The 20,378-nt window shown below is 40.2% G+C and overlaps 3 protein-coding genes across 5 annotated transcripts in view; 2 read left to right on the top strand and 1 right to left on the bottom strand.

The window, feature by feature from the left end:
- The window catches only part of LOC135633876 (DNA polymerase lambda-like), a 28,054-nt gene extending 13,171 nt beyond the window's left edge, over positions 1-14,883 (bottom strand). The window contains exons 1-7 of one of the 3 annotated variants that reach the window (XM_065143848.1): positions 14,685-14,822; positions 14,067-14,200; positions 13,502-13,639; positions 10,608-10,973; positions 9,641-9,734; positions 9,437-9,567; positions 8,427-8,489 (exon numbers count right to left, since the gene is read on the bottom strand). In XM_065143848.1, the coding sequence (XP_064999920.1) occupies positions 8,427-8,489; positions 9,437-9,567; positions 9,641-9,734; positions 10,608-10,973; positions 13,502-13,615 (768 nt within the window). In that variant the 5' untranslated portion in view covers positions 13,616-13,639; positions 14,067-14,200; positions 14,685-14,822. Of the gene's footprint in view, positions 1-8,426; positions 8,490-9,436; positions 9,568-9,640; positions 9,735-10,607; positions 10,974-13,501; positions 13,640-14,066; positions 14,201-14,684 lie in introns of all 3 variants that reach the window. The other 2 variants (XM_065143846.1, XM_065143847.1) reach the window with 2 other exon arrangements.
- A 2,081-nt stretch (positions 14,884-16,964) lies between these two features.
- On the top strand, positions 16,965-17,996 carry LOC135633084 (peroxidase 31-like). The gene has a single exon (XM_065142158.1). The coding sequence runs from the start codon at positions 16,986-16,988 to the stop codon at positions 17,994-17,996; it is 1,011 nt and encodes a 336-aa protein (XP_064998230.1). The 5' UTR covers positions 16,965-16,985.
- A 642-nt stretch (positions 17,997-18,638) lies between these two features.
- LOC135632305 (zinc finger AN1 domain-containing stress-associated protein 12-like) lies at positions 18,639-19,386 on the top strand. Its single transcript, XM_065140761.1, has 2 exons — positions 18,639-18,814; positions 18,887-19,386. The coding sequence occupies exons 1-2, from the start codon at positions 18,710-18,712 to the stop codon at positions 19,280-19,282; spliced, it is 501 nt and encodes a 166-aa protein (XP_064996833.1). The 5' UTR covers positions 18,639-18,709; the 3' UTR covers positions 19,283-19,386.
- Positions 19,387-20,378: the final 992 nt, after the last annotated feature.

Raw genomic sequence — 20,378 nt, 5'->3', positions numbered from 1 at the left:
ATTGTGCTGGTAGGGGCAGAGGCCTAGGATTCAGACAATGGTGCACAAATTATAGTGAAGTCGGAGGACTTCGGGAGCTACTAGGCGACGGACTGTCCTAGAGCAGTGCTTCATCTAGGTGTGACCCAGGAGTGGGTGGATGAAGGTCGATTGCCAAAGGAGCGAACAAAATCGAAGGTGGAAGAGACCCTGCGATGTATTGGCAGAGGCCACACATGGAGGGTTCACAATTCGAGTTTATTCCACAAGGATCAGAATGCAATGGAGATGTCACCAGGAGGCGACATGGTGCAGCGGACCGTGGTGGAACAGTTCGTGGCAATGCGATACACACAACCTAGTCCCGTGAGGGATAGATCATACGGAGGTATGATCGGGAGCTACTGGGAGCTCCACTTCGTTGAACAACACGACGGCATGAAGGGCTATGGATTCAAGGAGTAAAGGCCATGGTACTGTAGAGGCGGGTCTTCCGTGCGTGCATCGAATTTTGCATCGGATGAAAACCTTGGTCATCAGCATATGAGGGCTATGTTCCACCAAGGGAAAAGTTCGAATGCAAGTACCAGTGAGTCCCGTGGGAGGGACTTGATCATGCAAAGGTATGATCGAAGCAGTTGGAGAGTTGGACTACTCCAGAGCTCATATTCGCTTAAGGGAGCCCAACAAGTCAGAGGACAAGGTCGAGTAAGCGAACGCTGCTACCAAGGAAGCTAAGGAGAACAGAATCGGTGCAAACCCTACAATGTGATGGCAGAGGCCATCCATGGGAGTTGCAGTCTGTCTTTCCATCGACCAAACATACTGCTTGGAGAACACAGAGGTGTTGAAACAGGAGGTCAAAAGGGGCGAGGAAGCGACGACGAGTCCAGAGGGACTTAGCTACCCAAAATCAAGAATCAGTTAGAATGGAGGTGGACTCAGAGGAGTGTCACGGAGACATATCTACTGATCGTGAAGAAAAGGGATGCAGATGCGAGGCGACGGATAGTAGGGCCATGGGCATGGCAGCGCCATGGTACCGCAGAGGCGGGACTTCCGTGTAAGTCATTGATCCCTTGCTCTCATGGAGGGAGAGCGCTTGGTCGTGAAAGGGGCCGAGGAGGTGGAGCATGCAGAGGAAATTTCCAAGTACCGAGACAAGGCTGAAGGGCAGAGGCCAAGAAACTTCGTAAGACCGGTGTCAACAAGTTTCTCATCAAGATAGCCGTAAGTGAAGGACTTCGGGTCATGCAAGAGTGCACGACCAAGGAACGAAGCAGGCAGTACGCGGTGCTGCAACTTTGCTACTCAGTGGAGTAGGCGGCAGGGTTGATGGAGAAGACGGTACAATCCCAGAGGCGACCTCATCTATCAGAGAATTACTCCAAGTTGGGGTGAAAACTTCCTGCATTCCAGAAGTTCAATGGCATTGAGAAGGTGAATCACAGTAGCTAACTCAACGCAAGGAGTGCAAACACTTCAAGTGCTTCAGAAGTGTGAGCAAAGAGCAGGCGAAGACCAGTAACCAGCTCGATGTATGAAGTACAACCTCGAGGAGGCGGGCGAAGTCAAGTAACCTTTGCCTTCTCAACTCTTAAGAGAATGGGCGAAACCGAGTACCCCAATTCTCTTATCTATCCAGCAGAGGAGCTCTGCACAAGTTCAAAGACCCTTCGAAGATAACGGAAGACAATAGTTGTCAAATCCTCACCAGCGGTGATTAGTGCTACTGAGAGTAGATTGTCTGCTTCATTTCCCAACGAAATGCCAATCGAAAGCGGAAGTGATGCGAACCTACTTGGATGTGACAACTAACTGAAAGAAGAGTCAATGAGCAGATTTTGTGGAGGAAGGACCCAAAACTTCAGAAGTTTGCGAGGCGATGCTCGTTAAAGCTCCAACAAGCATCCATCCAGTTCAAGCAGCATGTGGAATTTTTGAGAAACTGGCACAGTAAAGATGGTCTTTTCCTTCATCTGGCGGATCCGCAGGAATCAACAAGGATCAACACAACTCAGCCAACCCCCAACAGAGTCAGAGTCATTGGTGAGTTGTAGCAGCATGGCGGATTAAAGGGTCGTCTACTCAAAAACAGCAACGAAGAGCAGCTGGGAGCCAGGAGGCGCATTGCAGCTGGAGCGGAAGATTGAAGACTCGGCAAAGGCGAAGAGTTGCAGTGTTCACAAAGGCTTCGACGAGGACGTCGAAGGGATAAGTGGGGGAGAATGTCACGGACAAACTTCTAAACAAGATGTTGGATGTAATGCTTATGTGTGTCCGTGTCTTTTGGCATGTTCATGCCTTGTACAGAATGTAAAGGGGTGGCCGAAGGATTCAAAGTCCCATTTGAGTTAGGTTAGTGGCCTCTTTAGGCTTGTAAATAAAGGTTGTGTCATGTGGACACGCGCGAGAGCTTTTCGGTCTGTAATGGACCATTTTACCCTTTGTTGTGCAACTGTTCAGAGCTTGTAAAGTCTGTTTGTAATTTGCATTGTCTATGAAGTGTTTTTCGGACATGTTTGCTTGTGGATCCCGATTGAGGCGTTCTCTTTAACCCGTTCTCTCTTTTGTTGGTCCTAAGGGACAATGGGAGGCTTCGGGGAGGCTGACCTTTGCGGACGGACGCGCGAGGGTGCTGCACGACTTAGGCAAAACCAACTAAGTCCGTGTCACTATGTTGTCGTCTATAGCTTCATTTCTCTACTGTGTGAGCTTACATCATCGACCAGCTTCGTTCTGCCGTTGGTTACCACCTTCCTCCACCCTAACCACTACCTCTGTCGATTGCCACCTTCGTTCTGTTCACTGCTGCCTTCCTCGGTGCCATACTCCACAGCCTTTCACCAATTGGTCACTACTCCATCTCCTCCTCTTTCTCAATTTATAGGTAACAACAACTACTTTGTCAAATGATCTCCTATTTCCTGCACCTGTAAGGATCTCCTATTTCCTATTTTTATTTCTTGCACTTTATTAAATTTCCTGCACCTTGAGGTGGGTACACTATCAAGAGTTAGAACATAACAGTATAATGGAAGATACAAACATCGCACCTTCAATATCTACTCTTATTTCTTGCAAAACAACACCCTTTTGGGAATTTCTATTACCCTATTAGATGGAAATGAACTTGATTTAAGCACCCTATTAGGGCAAACAACACCTTATAGTAGTAGGCTTGCAACATACTACATGATCTGTTGTTATTAACATTGTATTTCGCCTTCAATGTCTGATCCTTTTTATATTTCAGGAAATAATAACAAGTGTAGAGAGTAATTAAGAAGAATCATCGGCAAAAAACTCGAGAAAAGATCCCAGTTGAAAATGCAACTATCTAAATGATCCTAAAGATCCTAATGTTGTGACTTGTAATTTTTTGCAAAAAAAACTACTAAAGGCAACATTTTTCATGCAAAGTAAATCATGTAGGGAACTTCAAGAATGCATCACTATGCAAAAAGTGTTCACCTGATATATAAAAAGAGTTACTGGCTTATATAAATGATTAAAAGGTAAAAAAGAACGAATCTTATGGGATTTTACCAATGGTTCGCCTTAATAGTCTGTACCGGTGCACCGATCAGCCATCGATACGATACGTACCAACACATGGTACAGTGGAGTGTATTAACAAATTAGTATATACTACCCATACCGATCCTCTATTGGATTAGTACGTACAGCCCGTATCAAGCGACAGTGATTTAAAAAGCGCTAGACGCTAAAAGGCGCCAAGGTCCAAAAACGCCCGAGCGAAGCGAGGCGCTAAAATATAAAAAAATAATAATATAATTAATAAATATAATTATTTAAAATTTTAAATTAAAATATGCTATTAAATTAAGAAAATCTATTAACAATATTGAAATTTACTAATTTTAAATAAACCTAACAATATTAACAGTATACAGTATACTGTTAACGGTATACTGTATACTGTTAACAGAAGAAGAAGAAGGAAGTGTAAGGGGGTGCTGAGCCTGCTGACTGAGAAAAGAGGAAGCGGCAGCGGCAGTGGAGTGTAAGGAGGCAACGGTGACAATGACAGCGACAGCGGGAGTGGGAGTGGGAGCAGGAGTGGCAAGCAGCGGGAGGCGCGAGCGGCGACAGCGGCAGCGTTTGCGAGCAACGACAGTGGCGAACAGCGGCAGCAGGAGCGGGAGCGGGAGCGGGAGCAGGAGCGACGAGCAGCGGGAGGCGCGAGCGGCGACAGCGGCAACGTTTGCGAGCAGCAACAGCAGCGAGCAGCGAGAGCGGGAGCAGGAGCGGCAAGCAGCGACAGAGGCAGCGTTTATGAGCCGCGACAGCGGCAGCGGGAGCAGGATCGGCGAGCAACGGGAGGCGCGAGCGGCGACAGAGGCAGCGTTTGTGAGCAGCGACAACGGCGAGCAGCGAGAACGGGATCGAGATCGAGAGCGACAGCGGCAGCGGCGAGGGTTAGGGTTGGGTTCTCACTTATATCGATTTTAGTTGGTTCGATTGAACCAACTAACCATCAGAGACCGAACCAGGACCGAACCAGACCTAAAATCCTGGTTCGGTTGCCTTGGTTAACCCAGGCGCTCACCCGAAGCGCCCAGCGCTTGGGCTCGGGCGAGCGCCCAGGTGGCGCCTGTTTGAAGCGTCTGGGCTCAGGCGACCGCCTGGGAGATTAGTGAGGCGCTCGGGCCTCGCCTCGCCTCGCCCGAGCGCCTAGGCGAGCGCCCGAGCGCCTTTTTAAATCACTATCAAGCGATACACCATGGTACGACGAACCTTGATTTTACCTAAGGATAATGATATTCTATATATTAGAGATGATAATGAAGAGGAAGATCATTCAAAAAATGCCGATGCCAGTGGGAAAAGAGTATCCGAAAGAAAAGGAAAAGAAATTGTGATTGCTAAAAAGGCTAAAACTTAAACAAAAAAAAGGGGACCAATAGACTTGTATATGTTTCAAGAATAAAAAAAGCTATAAAAGGTCAGAAAAAGAAAAACTAAGATAAACAAGTATAAATGATGCTTGTGATAAGAAAATAAGGGCAAGAATGATTCAACACATTGCTCGCATCTCCCATTAATGCTTCTCATTTAGACAATTTTAAACATATGATTAAAGCTATTGGAAGATGTGGTCCTGAATTAAAACCTCTAAGTTATCATGAGTTAAGAGTTTTATTACTAAAAAAATAGTTGAAGTACACAAATGATTTATTGAAGGGTCATAAGGAAACATAGGCAAAGCATGATTGCTCTATTATGTCATATGTCTGGATTAATAAGAGAAGGATGAAACGAGTATAATTAATTATAATCAACTATTTTTTGGGAACCATGTTTGTGAAGTCAATAGACGCATCTTCTTTTATGAAATTTGGAGAACCGACATTTGAGTTGTTTAACAAGTTTGTAGAAGAAATTGAAGAACAAAAAGTTTTTCAACTTATAACTAACAATAGAAGCAACATGTTTTAACAAGTAAGATTTAGCTTTTGAATGTTTAAAACTTTTAATTACTCTATGTCTCCTATTTGAACGAAAGCAACTATGTGACTCTTATGTATTATCAATATTATTATCCTCTTTCTTAGGTAAATTACTCCAAGTAAAAAGACAGCACTTGCATTAGACTCCATACACGGTATCAAGGTTCGTAATTTCGTACCGTACCGGAGTATCGAGTTCAGCTCGGTATGATATGGTACTAGTATACCGAGATGTATGATATGGCGTATATATATATATATATATATATATAATGAAAAAATAAAAAAAATAAAGGTTAAAAAAATAAAAAAAAAGCGGCGACATCGTCGAGGCAACGTGGCATCATTTCTTCTCCCCACACCGAGGCTTCTTCTCCCCGTATATATTAGGAGAAGTCGCTGACGACACTGAGGTCCCCTCGTGAAGCCTCGATGACATCACCAAAGTTTCTTCTCCCCACGCCGAGGCTTTTTCTCCCCTCACGGATTAGGAGAAGTCGCCGACGACGTCGAGGCCTCATTGCCTAAGACAACGAGGAGGCGATATCTCATTTGTAGCGTCCGACGAGGGACAACGGCGACGAATCAAGATCGTTGAGGGAGAGCAACGCCAGATCCCCAAGTTCTCCCTTTCCTTCTCCTTCTCTCTCTTTCTCTTTTTCCCTCGGCTAATACCACCCGGTAGTGGACGGCGACGGTCAAAATTGACCGTCACCGACCGATTTCAACTGGTAACGGGGTGAGAACAGCCCCAATCCACGGTATCGCCCAGTAGCGAGCGGTCTGCGTACTGATTTGCTGCCGGACCAGTACGTACCGCCCGACACGGGCGGTATCATTCGAAATTAAAAACCCTGTGTACCGAACGGTATCATTCGAAATTAGAAACCATGCACAGCACATTGCATTGATCTAATGTTGGAAAATATTAAAAATATTGCAAACATAATGAAGACCTTAGAAAAGGAGATTTTTGTCATTGAATTTCTATATAATCATATTGGGGTTTTAAATATAATGAGAGAATTTACAAGCAACAAAGAATGGTATAGTCTCATGCAATTTACTACTTCATTTCTAACATTGCAAAGTGTGCACTGACAAAAGCATAACCTTAGAATTATTTTTACCTTAGAGAAATTGGTAACAAGTAAATGAGCAAAAGATGCAAAAGGCAGCACGGCCAACGATATTATATTAATGTCATCCTTTTGGAATCATGGTCTATACATTACAAGTAACGAGCCCTCTTGTTCGAGTTTTTTGGCTTGCAGATAATGAAAAGAATGAGATATATTTATAAAGCAATGTATAGAGCCAAGGAAACGATTCAAAAATCTTTTGGTAGAAATAAAGAAAAGCACAAGGATATATTTACAATCATAGACAAAAGATGGGAATGTCAACTTCATAATCCACTACATGTAGCAAGACACTATTCAGACTCAAAATTCTTTTATAAAAACTCCACTACTGAGTTTTATGTAGAAATTGTATATGGGTTATATTAGCACATTACAAGATTAGTTCTAAGCACTAAAGTTTAAGATAAGATTAGCAACATATTATCTTTATATAAGAATCCTAATGAATTAATATGATAGTTTGAAGTTTGAACGAAGACAACTAAATTCCCAAATATAACTTCATATAATTAACATCATATAAATACATATAGTGTGTTATTATTAATAATGAAATTAAAATTTACAACTGAATGGTGAAGCTTATTTGGATAAATGAAATTAGGGTATCTTTGAGAATGTAGCTATATAAGAATATTTTAGTTTCAACTAATCTATTCTTTTTTAAATAGATTTATTAATATATATTTAATTTTATAACATGACGGATTCATACAAAAAGAAATATCAATTGGGGCATCAACGATTACATGCTCAAGTCTATATAAAATATAATCAAGCACTGAAGACTTGTTATAATTTACAATATATTATTGATCTAATCTCATTATAAGATATTGATGATTCAAATGAATGGTTGGTAAGGAGAAATTGATGCTAACTAACAAAATGCCGAAGATGAGCTTATATTTAAATATAATAATTTGACCTAGGGAGATATAACAAGAGCTTTAGGTATTGGAAAAATAAGAATATGCATAAGGCAATTCACAAAGACAAAGATGAGTATAAAAGCCTAAGTTCACCACCAACCATTGTTGAAAAGGAAAAAAACTATATTGATGAAGATTAACAAGAGAAATATAAATCAATTGATGAGAAAGAGGAAAATGATGAGAAGTTTGAAACTGATGAAGCAGATTTACTTGATTATGATGATCATTGAATTTAATGTTACTCTTATTTTGTTTTGACATTTTTATTATTAGATTTGGATAATATAATTTGATACTTTATAGGATTGCAATCTAATGTGTCATTTTTATTTTTGTGATCATATTTATAATCATAATATATTTTTAAAAATTTTAATATTCAGGAGCGCCTCGTGTCGTTATCTCTCATAGTCCTTGGTGCCAAAATTTTTACTTGAAATATTACACGAACCTCTAGCACGTGCACTAGATTACAAAGATACACAAGTTACACTAAGCTTTATGTTTTGACAATAAGTTTCACTTGATCTGCTATAATAAGAAACAAGACTTGTTTTCCAAATTTAGCTAAATGAATCTAGAGATTAAAATGGTCTACGGAGTTTTATAATGCAGAAGATATGGTAGTTTATTCAAGGGCTAGCCTTAAAGATTGCTCCTTTACAATCTATGGATTAATAGGTTCGAGGTTAAAACAAAGCCTATCTGCTCAAATCCTCAGACCCCGCCTTGGTAGGAGCCTCATGCTTTGTGCCAACCTCCAAATAAAAAGTATGTATTAAGTTCCAACATATGCTAATGCAAATTAACCTTCCAGTGGCAAACTAGTTGTTATCAAAGCAAGTATACATGGAATGTTAAAACTAATATTGAAGTTAGGAGCATATCATTACCTTGTCATCATTCTCAAAGTGCTCCAATTTAGATAACTTTCCAGTAGTCACTATTTCATGAATCTGCAAACCACAATTATTCATCTTGAGCCATGCATGAAGTTACAAATAAATAAATAGAAGGAAACAGAAAATTTTATAGCAACCGACTAATCATATATGAAACTGTCCTTAACACAGGTACAATAACAAAATTTTTGGTATTAACAGAACTAGTATCTTTTTCCCTTTTTCCTTTTCACTTTTCAGGGCAAGGCCTCTTCATCAGGGAGGAAATATATAAGCACATCAGTGCCACTCAGAATAAATTATTCAATCACTAATGAATATTTTTTTATTTGGTTGTGGAAATATATAAAAGACTGTATAGAAACTTGGAAAGTACAGAACCTCTCTGGGTGTGCAATCAACGAAAATGATAACTATAAACTTTCCAAAATTGCTAACAGTCAGAAACCAATCCAAAGGTCAAATATTAAGTTCCATGGTAGCGCATGTTGTACACTAAGTGTTGCTGTTATTGTTGTTTTGTAATTGATTAAATTAATAAACAATAAGCATAGGTCAAGATAAATGTCATTCTTTTTATAATATTCCACTTAGAAGTAGATGAATTCAGAAGAAAGGAATAACTAGAAATTCATAAAACAAAAGTTGGAGCCCTTTACTAACCATAATTTTAAATAGTGTTTTTAAAGAAAAATCAAACCACTGACTCCCTGGATAGACAAGTAACAACGGTACCAGTCTAATGCTAACTGCCATGACATAAGATCATGGACAAAGCGCCATAAACAGGTAAGTAACCACTCATGTATGTTATGAAATAATTTCGTTGAAAGAAAAAATTACAAGATCAATATAGGGAAATAAGTCAGGTGGACTTGTTCCTGCAGAACTAATAATAGTATGGAATATCACCTTGGAAAAGAAATACATGATTGTCTTCATACCCACAAAGAAAATGGATACTGAACAAATTTACTTGGCAATTGAAAGAATTTGCTTACATGGTCCTGCAATGACTTCCCAATTGTAGGAAGATTTTTGACCTGATCAACACTTTCAATTCTAAAAGGCAACTTCTCAATAATAGGAATGGCCTTGTAGTAGCTGAATGACCTCCTTTCATCTCCTAATGCTGCAGAGAAACAATCATTAGGAGTGTCAGGACAGAGAGGAATTGTGCAATTTCAGACACTCTTCCTCTGTACCTCTGTAAATGTTGATCAGCTTTCCAAATATTTCAGTAATGTTCCTGTTCAGATCTGGTGGGTTGTATGGAGATTGTGACTGAGACACATCAGCCTGATAACACACAAGATATGACACTTAGGATATGCAGAAATCCTCCATAAGTCTACACAAAAAGAACAAACAAGCAACATAAAAATTGCTGAGATCTGCCTCAACAATTTCATTGCGACAAATGATGATTTTTATTTCATCAAAATCAGAAGAAAAAAACATGTGACACTGTTGGAAAATTTTGTCCATAATTGCCAAGAATAAAATTAAAGAATATTTTGCAAAAGAGATATTCCAAAGACGATAATGAAAAACTGTTTAAGTGGGTAGCAGAGAGGGCCACAATACAGAAGGCTATACTGACTGTAAATCTAAATTCAGTGGCCAAACAAGGGCCACATCGGTAAAGTTGGTATTAAGAACATATGCAATATGAAATAGCAAGGTGGTACAGCAAGAACAATAGTGGCAACTGAATAATTACATTGGTGAAATGGAAGATGTTTTGGCAAGAAAACAACCATGATTTTCCCCAAAAAAACATTATCAATAGATGAAAGTTGCCTGGTCTGGTGTCAAAAGCACAGTGGGAATCTACCAGTGTAGTTGCATAAGCAGACCTGGAATTTGGAAGCATGGTCAGGGCACAATGATGAAAGTTAGGCTGGAGCAGCCATGAGTTGGTACATAAAGATCATCTTGGCTTAACAGAAAGGAAGATACTAGCATGAATTTGTTGTGTTACTTTCTACAAAATTTGAAAGAAGCTTAGGAATGTTAAAAAAACCACATTTCTCTGTAAATGTTTTCTCCCTTCTAGTTTTATCCAAAATTAAGATTTGAAGAAGATCTAACTTATGATCTGTTTCTGTTCTTAAGTTAATTCAAAACATATGACAGTAAGATCTATGAAAAAAACCCAAATGTAAACACCTTGTTTGTTGGTGCACCAGAAGCATCAGTCCCAAGTTTGGTATCTTGTAAGCTGTCGTCGCTCGTTGATGGACCCTCAACTTGACCATGAACGCCAGAGTGTTGATTTTCTGATCTAGTTGAGTCTGCTTTCTTGGCTCTATTTTCTTCCATGCTTGATCCTTCCACAACCTTAAAGGAAACTTTGATCCTTTTGTGGCTTGACAGCTCATCATCAGGATATCTAGCTTCAGATGGTTCAGGAGATATCTTGCCAGAGTGCTTATCTGATCTATTAACACCTTGAAACTTCAGCACATATGGATCTTCAGCTATTTTTTCTCCTAATCTTAGACAGTTCTCTAACCATTGATAATGAAGTAAAATCTGCAGCAGCATTTTGAAAATAAGATGTTCTAGAATAGCTAATGATGAATTAAGTATAAATTTCCATTTAAGTTACAATACGAGATACAAAAAGCCAAAAGAGGCATTTCATAATTTTTAAAAGCAGTATGTAGACAGTATCCAGCAAAAATTGATAAAAGAAAATTTGAAAATACAGAACCTACATTTTTCCTAGGGATCAATTGTGTTAGGAAAACAACATGATGAATTCACGATTACTTCCAACATAAGAGTTCAAGAACATGACCAAAATACCAGTATATCAACAAAAATTCTGGTATCTTCCCATTAAAGAAATTAGATATAGTAATGCAGCAATGATTGGATTTTGAATTTTAATCTTTCTATCATATAAAGAATCCCTGATATGATCCTCGAGTTGGCACTGTGATATCCTAGAAAGTTGTGCAGTATCATGATCAACTAATGCAAGAAAGTTGTAATGCTTTGATAGTTTCTCTTAGTTTGGTTAAGCATTTATTCTTTTTTTTTATTTTTGAGGTCAGCTTATTGCAACAGAAAGATCAAGCCAATCAAGTGAATGGTTAATAAAACACAATAAATTGCAAAAGGAACACTGTGCAAACAATTATGTATCTTCATTTTCCAAATACATGCTAGATATAACATGAAAAATGTATGCTCATTGATAAATCTGTATAAAGCTAGTAGAGGTAGATAAACTTCTAATTGATGGAATAACATTATGATACTGAAATATTTTATATCATAGATCATGATAAAAGAACAAGCAGATCCTCTTCTCCACAAAACAAAACCAAAAAAGATTATGCAGTGATCATGATAGAATATCACAGAATTACATTATTTGATTAAATCAGAATTGTACTATCATGATAGTATATATAAAGTCAGTAACATAATACCTAACAAAGACTGATGGCAATTGGCAACCAAGCCTTCATATGGTTGTATATATATAATAACAGCTCTAATAAGGACAGATACAAACAGATGGAGAACAAAGATATTCAGAATCATTTTGTCGTCAGCATGTTAACAAATGCACTGTTCTACTTCTACAAATTATTTCATATACTTTAAAAATGGAATTTCGATTCCAAAAAAATTTATGACTAATTGAATGCTTTGTACTCCTTCAAAAATGAAGATTGATGGTAGTTTGAAATTGTAATATCTAATGTGAGCTTTACTTCAATGTATTTCTTGTATTGCTGTAGCATCAGTAATCTCACATGCATATCGCAAGCTGTCAGTAGATAAATATAAATATATAAATGCACCCTGGTATCTAATTGAATTATTAAAGCATGAGTCCTAAATATTAATAATACAACAAGAATTATTAAAGCATGAATCCTAAGTATTTATAATACTACAAAAATTATTCCTCATAGAATTTACAAAAAATGCCACTTATTTGGAATCAAAATTATTTAAACAACATAGATGAAACTTTAACTGAAATTTTAATTAATAAATGGTCACCTTATGTCTAATAAGGATGCCAACAAACTCAGACTGAATTGTATGTAGTTGCAAAGAATGTTGTATCGTGAACCGAACTTGTACCAATCGCTGGTCGGAATGGTACATAATGGTTGACACCAACACATGGTACACCAGACATTTTGGTGTTTCAAAGTCGACAAAGAAGAAGAGGAAGGCCATAGTGGAGGAAGGAGGAAGAAAAAGAAAGAGGAAGCAAGAAAAAGGAAGAAGAGGAGGCAATAGAGGAAGAGGAGAAGGAATAAGGAGGAAGAGGAAGGAAGAAGGTAGAGGCGATGGAGGAAGAGGAGAAGGAAGAAGCAGTGGAGGAGGAAGAAGAAGAAAAGGAGAAGATGAGGGAGAATACTGAGGAGGTAGGCAATGGCAAATGGTAGTGGTGGCATCGAATGGCAACGACGATGCGAACGATAACTGTGGCATTGTCCATGTACTGATCCAGGCCCTAACTGGCACGTATTGCCCATTTGTACCAGTCCAACGGACTTCCTTGTGTGGTAGTATACATATATTCCAATAAATGCTAGGAAATTAAGTTATTTTAGATTTCTAATTATATGGAGCAGAAAACTGAAATTTTGTCTGCTTTTATTTTATGAGGTAAAAAGTTTCTCTTTGTTTTTTTGTCCATACTTTTTGTTATTATAACTTCCTGTCCACTCCCATTGCTATAAACCATGTATGTGATTATACCAAGCCACATTTGTGTATGGATATATCTCAGTAACTGAATGTGTCATGATGTGATCTTTTTTTGCTTTTGAGATTCTTTTTTTTTTTCATAATATAAACACAACCAACTGCATGTTCTTTCTCCATATCCAGAAATGATAGGTGAAAAAGTCCATTGCTTCATTTTGTCGCTGTTTCTAGATAGTCTTGTCAATATCATAAATTGAACAGACTCACATGATATTACATTCCAATATCTGAATAATCTAGAACAAAAAGATTAACAAAATCAGGAAAGAACCTTTGATGTTCATCTGAACAGTAACCAGTACAAAGAAGAAACTCACTCCTTCATGTCGATGCAAGAGTTCCAGGTTCACTTGCTGTAGAAGTGTACTAGAGTTCATTGCAAAAATATGAGTAACTCTCTTTGAGAGGTTATCATCAACCACAGCTCCCATTTGGGTTAGCTTCTGCTTCCATACCTAATGATTGCATCAAATCAATGCCTGGTGAAACATACAACGAACTAGGGATTTTGCAGAATTGCCATGAACACAACTGCACACTTCTTTGAAGTTGCAAGACAAAAAAGAAATATATCAGTATTGGTGACAAAGAATTAGGGCTCAGATTGAAATTGGATTGAACAACTGATTTAGTTTCTCAAAAAGTAGCCAAGGATTTTGGAGAGGTGTCCTATATCATTTTAAGATATCTGATGGGTACACTAAAGTCAACCAACCAGCCAGGTTTTCTTAGGTCTTTTGGTGTTGTTTCATCCAAATTACCATGTTCTCCAAGCATTGCCTTCTTTACCCAATTGTAAAGTGCTTGTTGCTTTATCAAGAAACACAAGAGAGCAAGATCCTCATGATGTACCATGAGAAAATACCCAATCCAGAAACTTACTCATCAATACCCTATTGAGGATGCCTCGAAAGAAATCAAGACCCTTCTGTTAGTAGTCTTTGCTACTTCAAAGGATTGTTCTGAAAATATCGCTTTTGATTCAATTCGTCGAAGCCGAGAAGTCGAAAGAAGCCCTTGAAACACAAGAGATTGCCGTTAACAACATACTCATTAAGATAACGCTTTTAATTCAATTCATCGAAGCCAGGTAGGTCGAAATAAGTCCTTTGTTCACCCAATTGTAAAGTGTTTGTGGTTTATCGAGAAACACAAGAGAGCAAGAACCTCATGATTAATCAAGAGAGAATACCCAATCCAGCAACTTCCTCGTCAACACCCTACTGAAGATGCCTCAAAAGGAATCAAGACCCTTCTGTTAGCAGTCTGTGATCTTTCAAAAGATTGTTCTAAAAATATCGCTTTCAATTCAATTCATCGAAGCCAAGAAAGTGGGTAGGGGGCCTTGAAGTCCTGAATCGACCGCAAAGACGACCACCGGGCGCGGCGCTCCAAGATTCCAAATCATAGATGCGCCATTCCCCGGTTCTCGAGTACCAAAAAACAGAAAAGGGCAGGGAAAGAACGCAAAGAAGAGGAGAGAGGAGGAGGAATCCATACTTGAAGCCTTCGGGGTTGGACGCCCTTGGGGACCAAGAAGACGACCATGCCCTGGAACATGCCATCGGGGTCCGGGGTAGGAGACCGCTGCCGGTTCTGGGAGCCCCTTCTGGGCGCCATCTGCTCGTCCCTCTTTCTACTCCAACCTCACCGCTACAATGGCAATGCCGGCTTCTACAGTTGACATGGCGCGTGTAAAGACAGGAGAGAGAGAGAGAGAGAGAGAGGTTTTATGCCACTAGGAAAAGTTTCAACTTCTATTACTATTGTTGAGGAATCCTATGATTTCCGAGAACTACTAGGGATAATTACTAGTGAAACATTTAATCTTGAAAAAATCACACATGTTATTATTGTTAAATTATTAGATTTATATCCACTTCTTGTCTTTTAACTTATTTATTTTCATCTCCTCTTTCCCTACTTACCGGCCACTCGCCCATCTCACTCGCTCGATCATCGTTACTCCTACACTGCTTGATCGTCACCACACTTGCACCGCTCGTCATTGTCACACTTGCATCTCTCGACTATCGCTCCTGTACCACTCGACCACTACCTCTCCTGCATCATTCGTCGCCATCACACTGGACCCGCTCGACTACCGTCGCTTCTGCATCACTCGATCACCGCACCTACATTGCTTGCTATCGTCGCACTGGACCCAACTTGCCCATCGTATCCGTTCGACCATCGTACTTGCTCGTCTATCGTTCGCCAACGATACAATTGGGTGCGTTCGCTACGGCGATGGAGAAGACTAGTGGGTCGATTTTGAAGCTTATGGAGTTTGCCAAAGGGCAAAGTGGAGGACGATAAAGATGCAATTGATCGATGGAGGGTTGGGGAGCTTTCCATTGTGTACGAGGATGACAATCTTGGAGTCTTACAAGCAGGTGCTGAGTTCATGTTTAGGGATGATTGGGTTTCCACCATTACTAATTCATCTATTTGCTTTTGTTTCTCCTAGTGAGTTGGGTTTTATGCGACGATGGCGAACGATGCAAGTGTGGTGATTGAGCAGTGTAGGAGCAATGGCAGTCAAGCAAGTCTAGTGCGATGACAACGAGTAGTGTAGGAGCAACAGCAATTGAGTGGGTCTAGTGTGACAGGGTAGAGCGGTGTAGAAGAGGGACGGTTGAGTAGTATAAGAGCGATGGTGGTGAGCAGTGCAAGTGCGATGGTGATCGAGCAATGCAAGAGCGGTGGCGATCGAGTGGTGCAGGTCGAGCGAGTACAATGGGTGAGCGATAGGAAATAGGTCGGAAAGAGGAGAGAAAGAGAAATCGATTAGGGTAAGAAGTAAATATAAATTTAATAACTTAAAAATAATAAAATTATATTTTTATCCTTTGTCATTCATACTATTTTTGTACGTGACAACACGTACTATTTTTCTTATCGAAGAAGTTAATTGCGTAGAAAGAATTGAGATTAAATATTTCACATTCATATATGTTGAGACCTCAATGCTATTTTTTAAAGTATAAAAATCGGGAATCTAATCATAATTAACTACAGGAGATAGCTGCTACATAAGTTCAAATCTATTTAAAGACAACAGTAAATTCTTTTTTAAAAAATGCATTTGTTACGATTAAACTCTCTATCTTTGTCTTATAAGACTTGTAGAGATCAATTTCTGCTCCAAATTATATTCTATAAAAAAAAACCCGGTCATCAAAGTCAAGAAAAAAAGATAACGTAATCATGATGTCAGGGTTCATGATTATTTCAGTGAGCAATCTAAAGTAATAAAATTGACTCAATACGATTATTTTTTTAGTGTTATTAAATCACTTTAGTCTTAAACCACATGTATTCCTATCTCATGTGTTGCTTCGATCTGAGAACAAAAATTGTTCTTTATCTCATTTTAATCCAATTTGACCCGACAATAGGTTCGATAAAATCTTTCTTATGGTTAAGTCGGTTATTTTGGTATAGACAAAAATATATTTTTAATTTACTAATCCAAGACGTCCTCTCCCAAAATCTAACACCCGCAGACACACACCTCTGTCTTCCGATATCATCAACCTCTCACCTCCGAGAACAACCCAAATTAAGCAACGAGCGACGCTCACCTCCCTCCCGCTTCCTAAAACCCCTCCCCGCCACTCCTCTCGTCCCCGTTTCCTCCTTTCTTCATTCCCGTCCTCTCTCTTCTCTCCTCCGCAACCTGCCGACCCCTTTCTCTCCATGCTTCTTCTGACCACCCAAAGCCTTCCTCTCTTCCATCATCCGATCCCCTTGGCAGTGGCACTGGGTTCCACGGATCAAACTTGATCGGAGAAGAGCATGCAGAAGCTCGTTAAGATGGCGAGCCATCTCTTGGTGGTATGGCTCGTGGCCCTTTGCTTCGCCAGCCCAGCGGCCGCGAAGCTGAGCACCACCTACTACCAGAAGACGTGCCCCGAGGTGGAGCAGATCGTGTTGGACGTGGTGACCAGCAAGCAGATCACCACCCCCACCACCGGCGCCGGCGCGCTCCGCCTCTTCTTCCACGACTGCTTCGTCGGCGGCTGTGACGCTTCCTTGCTGGTCTCCACCAACGCCTTCAACCGCGCCGAGCGCGACGCCGACGACAACATCTCCCTCCCCGGGGACGCCTTCGACGCCGTGGTCCGCGCTAAAACCGCCCTCGAGCTGCAGTGCCCCGGCGTAGTCTCCTGCGCCGACATCCTCGCCATCGCCACCCGAGACCTCGTCCTCATGCTGGGCGGGCCCCGCTACGCTGTCCGCCTCGGCCGCAAGGACGCTTTCGCCTCCACCGCAGCTTCCGTCGCGGGCCACCTCCCCTCCCCCAACATGACCATGGACCAGCTCATCTCCCTCTTCGAAAAGAACAAGTTCACCGTCCAGGAGATGGTCGCCCTCAGCGGCGCCCACACCGTGGGCTTCGCCCACTGCAGCGAGTTCGCCTCGCGGATCTACGGCTTCAACGGCGCCGACCGGGACGCCCACGACCCGGCACTGAACCCCCAGTTCGCGCAGGCGCTGCAGAAGGCTTGCGCCAACTACGTCGAGGACCCGACCATCGCCGCATTCAACGACGTGATGACGCCGGGCAAGTTCGACAACCTGTACTACCAGAACCTGCTGCGTGGATTGGGGCTGCTGGCCTCCGACACCGCGCTGGCGGCGGACCCGCGGACCAAGTCCTTCGTGCAGCTCTACGCCGCCAACCAGACGGCCTTCTTCGAGGACTTCAGCCACGCCATGGAGAAGCTCAGCGTCCACGGGGTGAAGACCGGTCGCAAGGGGGAAATCCGGCGTCGCTGCGACGTTTTCAACAACCTCTCCACCTAAATCAATGCGGATTCGGATTCGGATTCGGGTTCGGGTTTATCGCATACGAAACAGCGATGGATTCTCAATTGTTATTTTCTTATATATACTGATGGAGATGAGAAAGGGCGAGCGTATATTACATCTAATTGTGTGTGTTTTTTGTTTTGGAGTATCGATTGATATTGCTTACCTTCCATCTGATGGAGAAAGAAATGGATTATGCAATTGAATGTGAAACAATTAATTTATGAGTACAACACCATAAAGCCTATCTACGACACCTCAAAACTCTCATGATCGAAATAAATAAATATATATATATATACTAAATTAGTTTCTTAATATTTTATTATTTTATAATTTTGAACCAAATTGGTTTATCTAGGTCGGTGCTACAGTGAATTGGTTCGCGAGATATTAGGCATCTGACGAATACTGAAAGGTAAGAACCAATTATGAATAACAGTTTACCTAAATACTTTCGAATTTAGTGGGTCCCACTCCACGTCACCACCTACGACAGGAGAGATGCGGCGGCTGCGGGTACGCGAGCCGCGTGGACGCGTAAACGAGGCGCACACCAGACTTCTCCAGAATCATCCCGGATGTTTATAAGACCAAACCAATCGCGTGTCTTGGAACCCAAGAAACGACGGCAAATCTACAAATACCTCGAAGCCAAGGCACAGGGGCGACAAAGGAGGACGAAGAAGAAGGAAGCAGGAGTAGCCATGGGGCGAGGAACGGAGGCGTTTCCTGATATCGGAGAGCACTGCCAACACGAAGACTGCAATCAGCTCGATTTCCTGCCCTTCACCTGCCATGGCTGTAAAAAGGTACTACCAATCTCCTCGTCCTCTTACCACGGCCTCTGCAGCAACAACTGATTTGGGCCTTGTTTCGAACAGGTCTTCTGCTTGGAGCACCGGAGCTACGCAGCTCACGTCTGCCCAAAGGCGGACCACAACAGCCGATTCGTGGTGGTGTGCGAGGCCTGCTCAATGTCCATGGAGAAGCGGGCGGGCGAGGAGGAGAAGGCCGCACTGGAGCGGCACGAGAAGTCGGGGTCCTGCGACCCGAGCAAGAAGAAGAAGCCTAGGTGCCCCGTGAAACGCTGCAAAGAGGTTCTGACGTTCTCCAACAACAGCATTTGCAAGGTCTGCAAACAAAGCGTCTGCCTCAAGCACAGGTTCCCTTCCGACCACGCCTGCAAGCCGCCGCTTCGATTGCCAACCAGGAGCGGGATGGATTGCGGAGACTGGAAGGGCAACGTCTCGACGCGTTCATCCGTAAAAGCCTGCTGACATATCTCTGCCTTCCACGATTCGATCTGTAGGACCGACCTCAAGCGAGACAAAAATGCACGTGTATCTATTTTCTAATTTGCTATTTAATTGTTTATTTTTAAGTTGTCTCTGTTCAACAAAAGATTGGTTTTTATATATGGTGTGAAAGGCAAAAAAATTATGTAAGCTTTGGGAAATAAAAATAATTAAATTGTAGATATAAAAAAAGTTTTTATCAAGCAAAAATAAGTTTTTTGTTAACAAGTAAAGCATATGTATGTTAATTGAATAAATATAATTATATTAAAATATTTTGTATAGAGTTATTACATGACAATATCCTGTATAGAATTAAATTTATTTTTCCTTCAAAATTTCAAAAATATTATATGATAATATTTAATTTTTTTTTGTCTAAAAGTGGTTGTATATTAACCTTGATAAAAGTAATAAAATAATATACTTTCAAGTTTTGAAGGATAAATATTTTCGATTGTTCATAAAATTTTTTGGCCAAAAGACCTTATAATTTCATCTGAAATTGGTCAAAAATAAAAATTAAAAAATATCATTTGTTAAGAGCTCATTAAATCTAAGATAGATCTCTTAATTGCTGAGAAAAGAAAAATTGATCAATCAGGGGGCTGACTAGATATTTTCAATATTTTATGAAAACTTTGTTAATTTTTTAGATAAAAAAAACATAATTTTATTTTTTTAATGAGGTTATATTTTTCTTTATAATATCCAAAAGTAAAAAATCATGTGTATTTTTTTTTCAATCTCAAAATGTTAGAAAATCTTCTCTAATGAAATAAAATTGATTATGTGATCAAATTTATCTTAAATTGGCTAAAAATGAGAAAAAATTAACCTTTTAATGATCGGATTAATTGAAAATAGATCTTTTAAAAACCTTAAAGTAGAAACAATAATTATTTAGCCCTTCAAAAGATATTTCTATGGTTTCATGAAACGTTCAACTTAAATAAAAAAATTAAAAAAGGGGTTAAATTTTAAAATTTTAATTAACTGAAAATAAGTACTTTAAAAGCTCAAAGATAGAAAAGAAATAATCATTTAAGACTTTTACTAGGTTTCATAAAAAATTTGA

Source organism: Musa acuminata, chromosome BXJ3-3, assembly GCF_036884655.1.
Source record: "Musa acuminata AAA Group cultivar baxijiao chromosome BXJ3-3, Cavendish_Baxijiao_AAA, whole genome shotgun sequence".
NCBI classification, from domain to species: Eukaryota; Viridiplantae; Streptophyta; class Magnoliopsida; order Zingiberales; family Musaceae; genus Musa; species Musa acuminata.
The sequence above is the reverse complement of the archived record's forward strand: the minus strand, read 5'-3'. Positions and strand labels throughout refer to the sequence as shown.

What these genes read in the sequence shown, in the direction of transcription:
- LOC135633084 (XM_065142158.1), top strand. Translation starts at nt 16,986, where the DNA reads ATGCAGAAGCTCGTTAAGATGGCGAGCCATCTCTTGGTGGTATGGCTC.
- LOC135632305 (XM_065140761.1), top strand. Translation starts at nt 18,710, where the DNA reads ATGGGGCGAGGAACGGAGGCGTTTCCTGATATCGGAGAGCACTGCCAA. An exon ending in CCTGCCATGGCTGTAAAAAG is followed by an intron (nt 18,815 to 18,886) that starts GTACTACCAATC and finishes TGTTTCGAACAG; the next exon opens with GTCTTCTGCTTGGAGCACCG.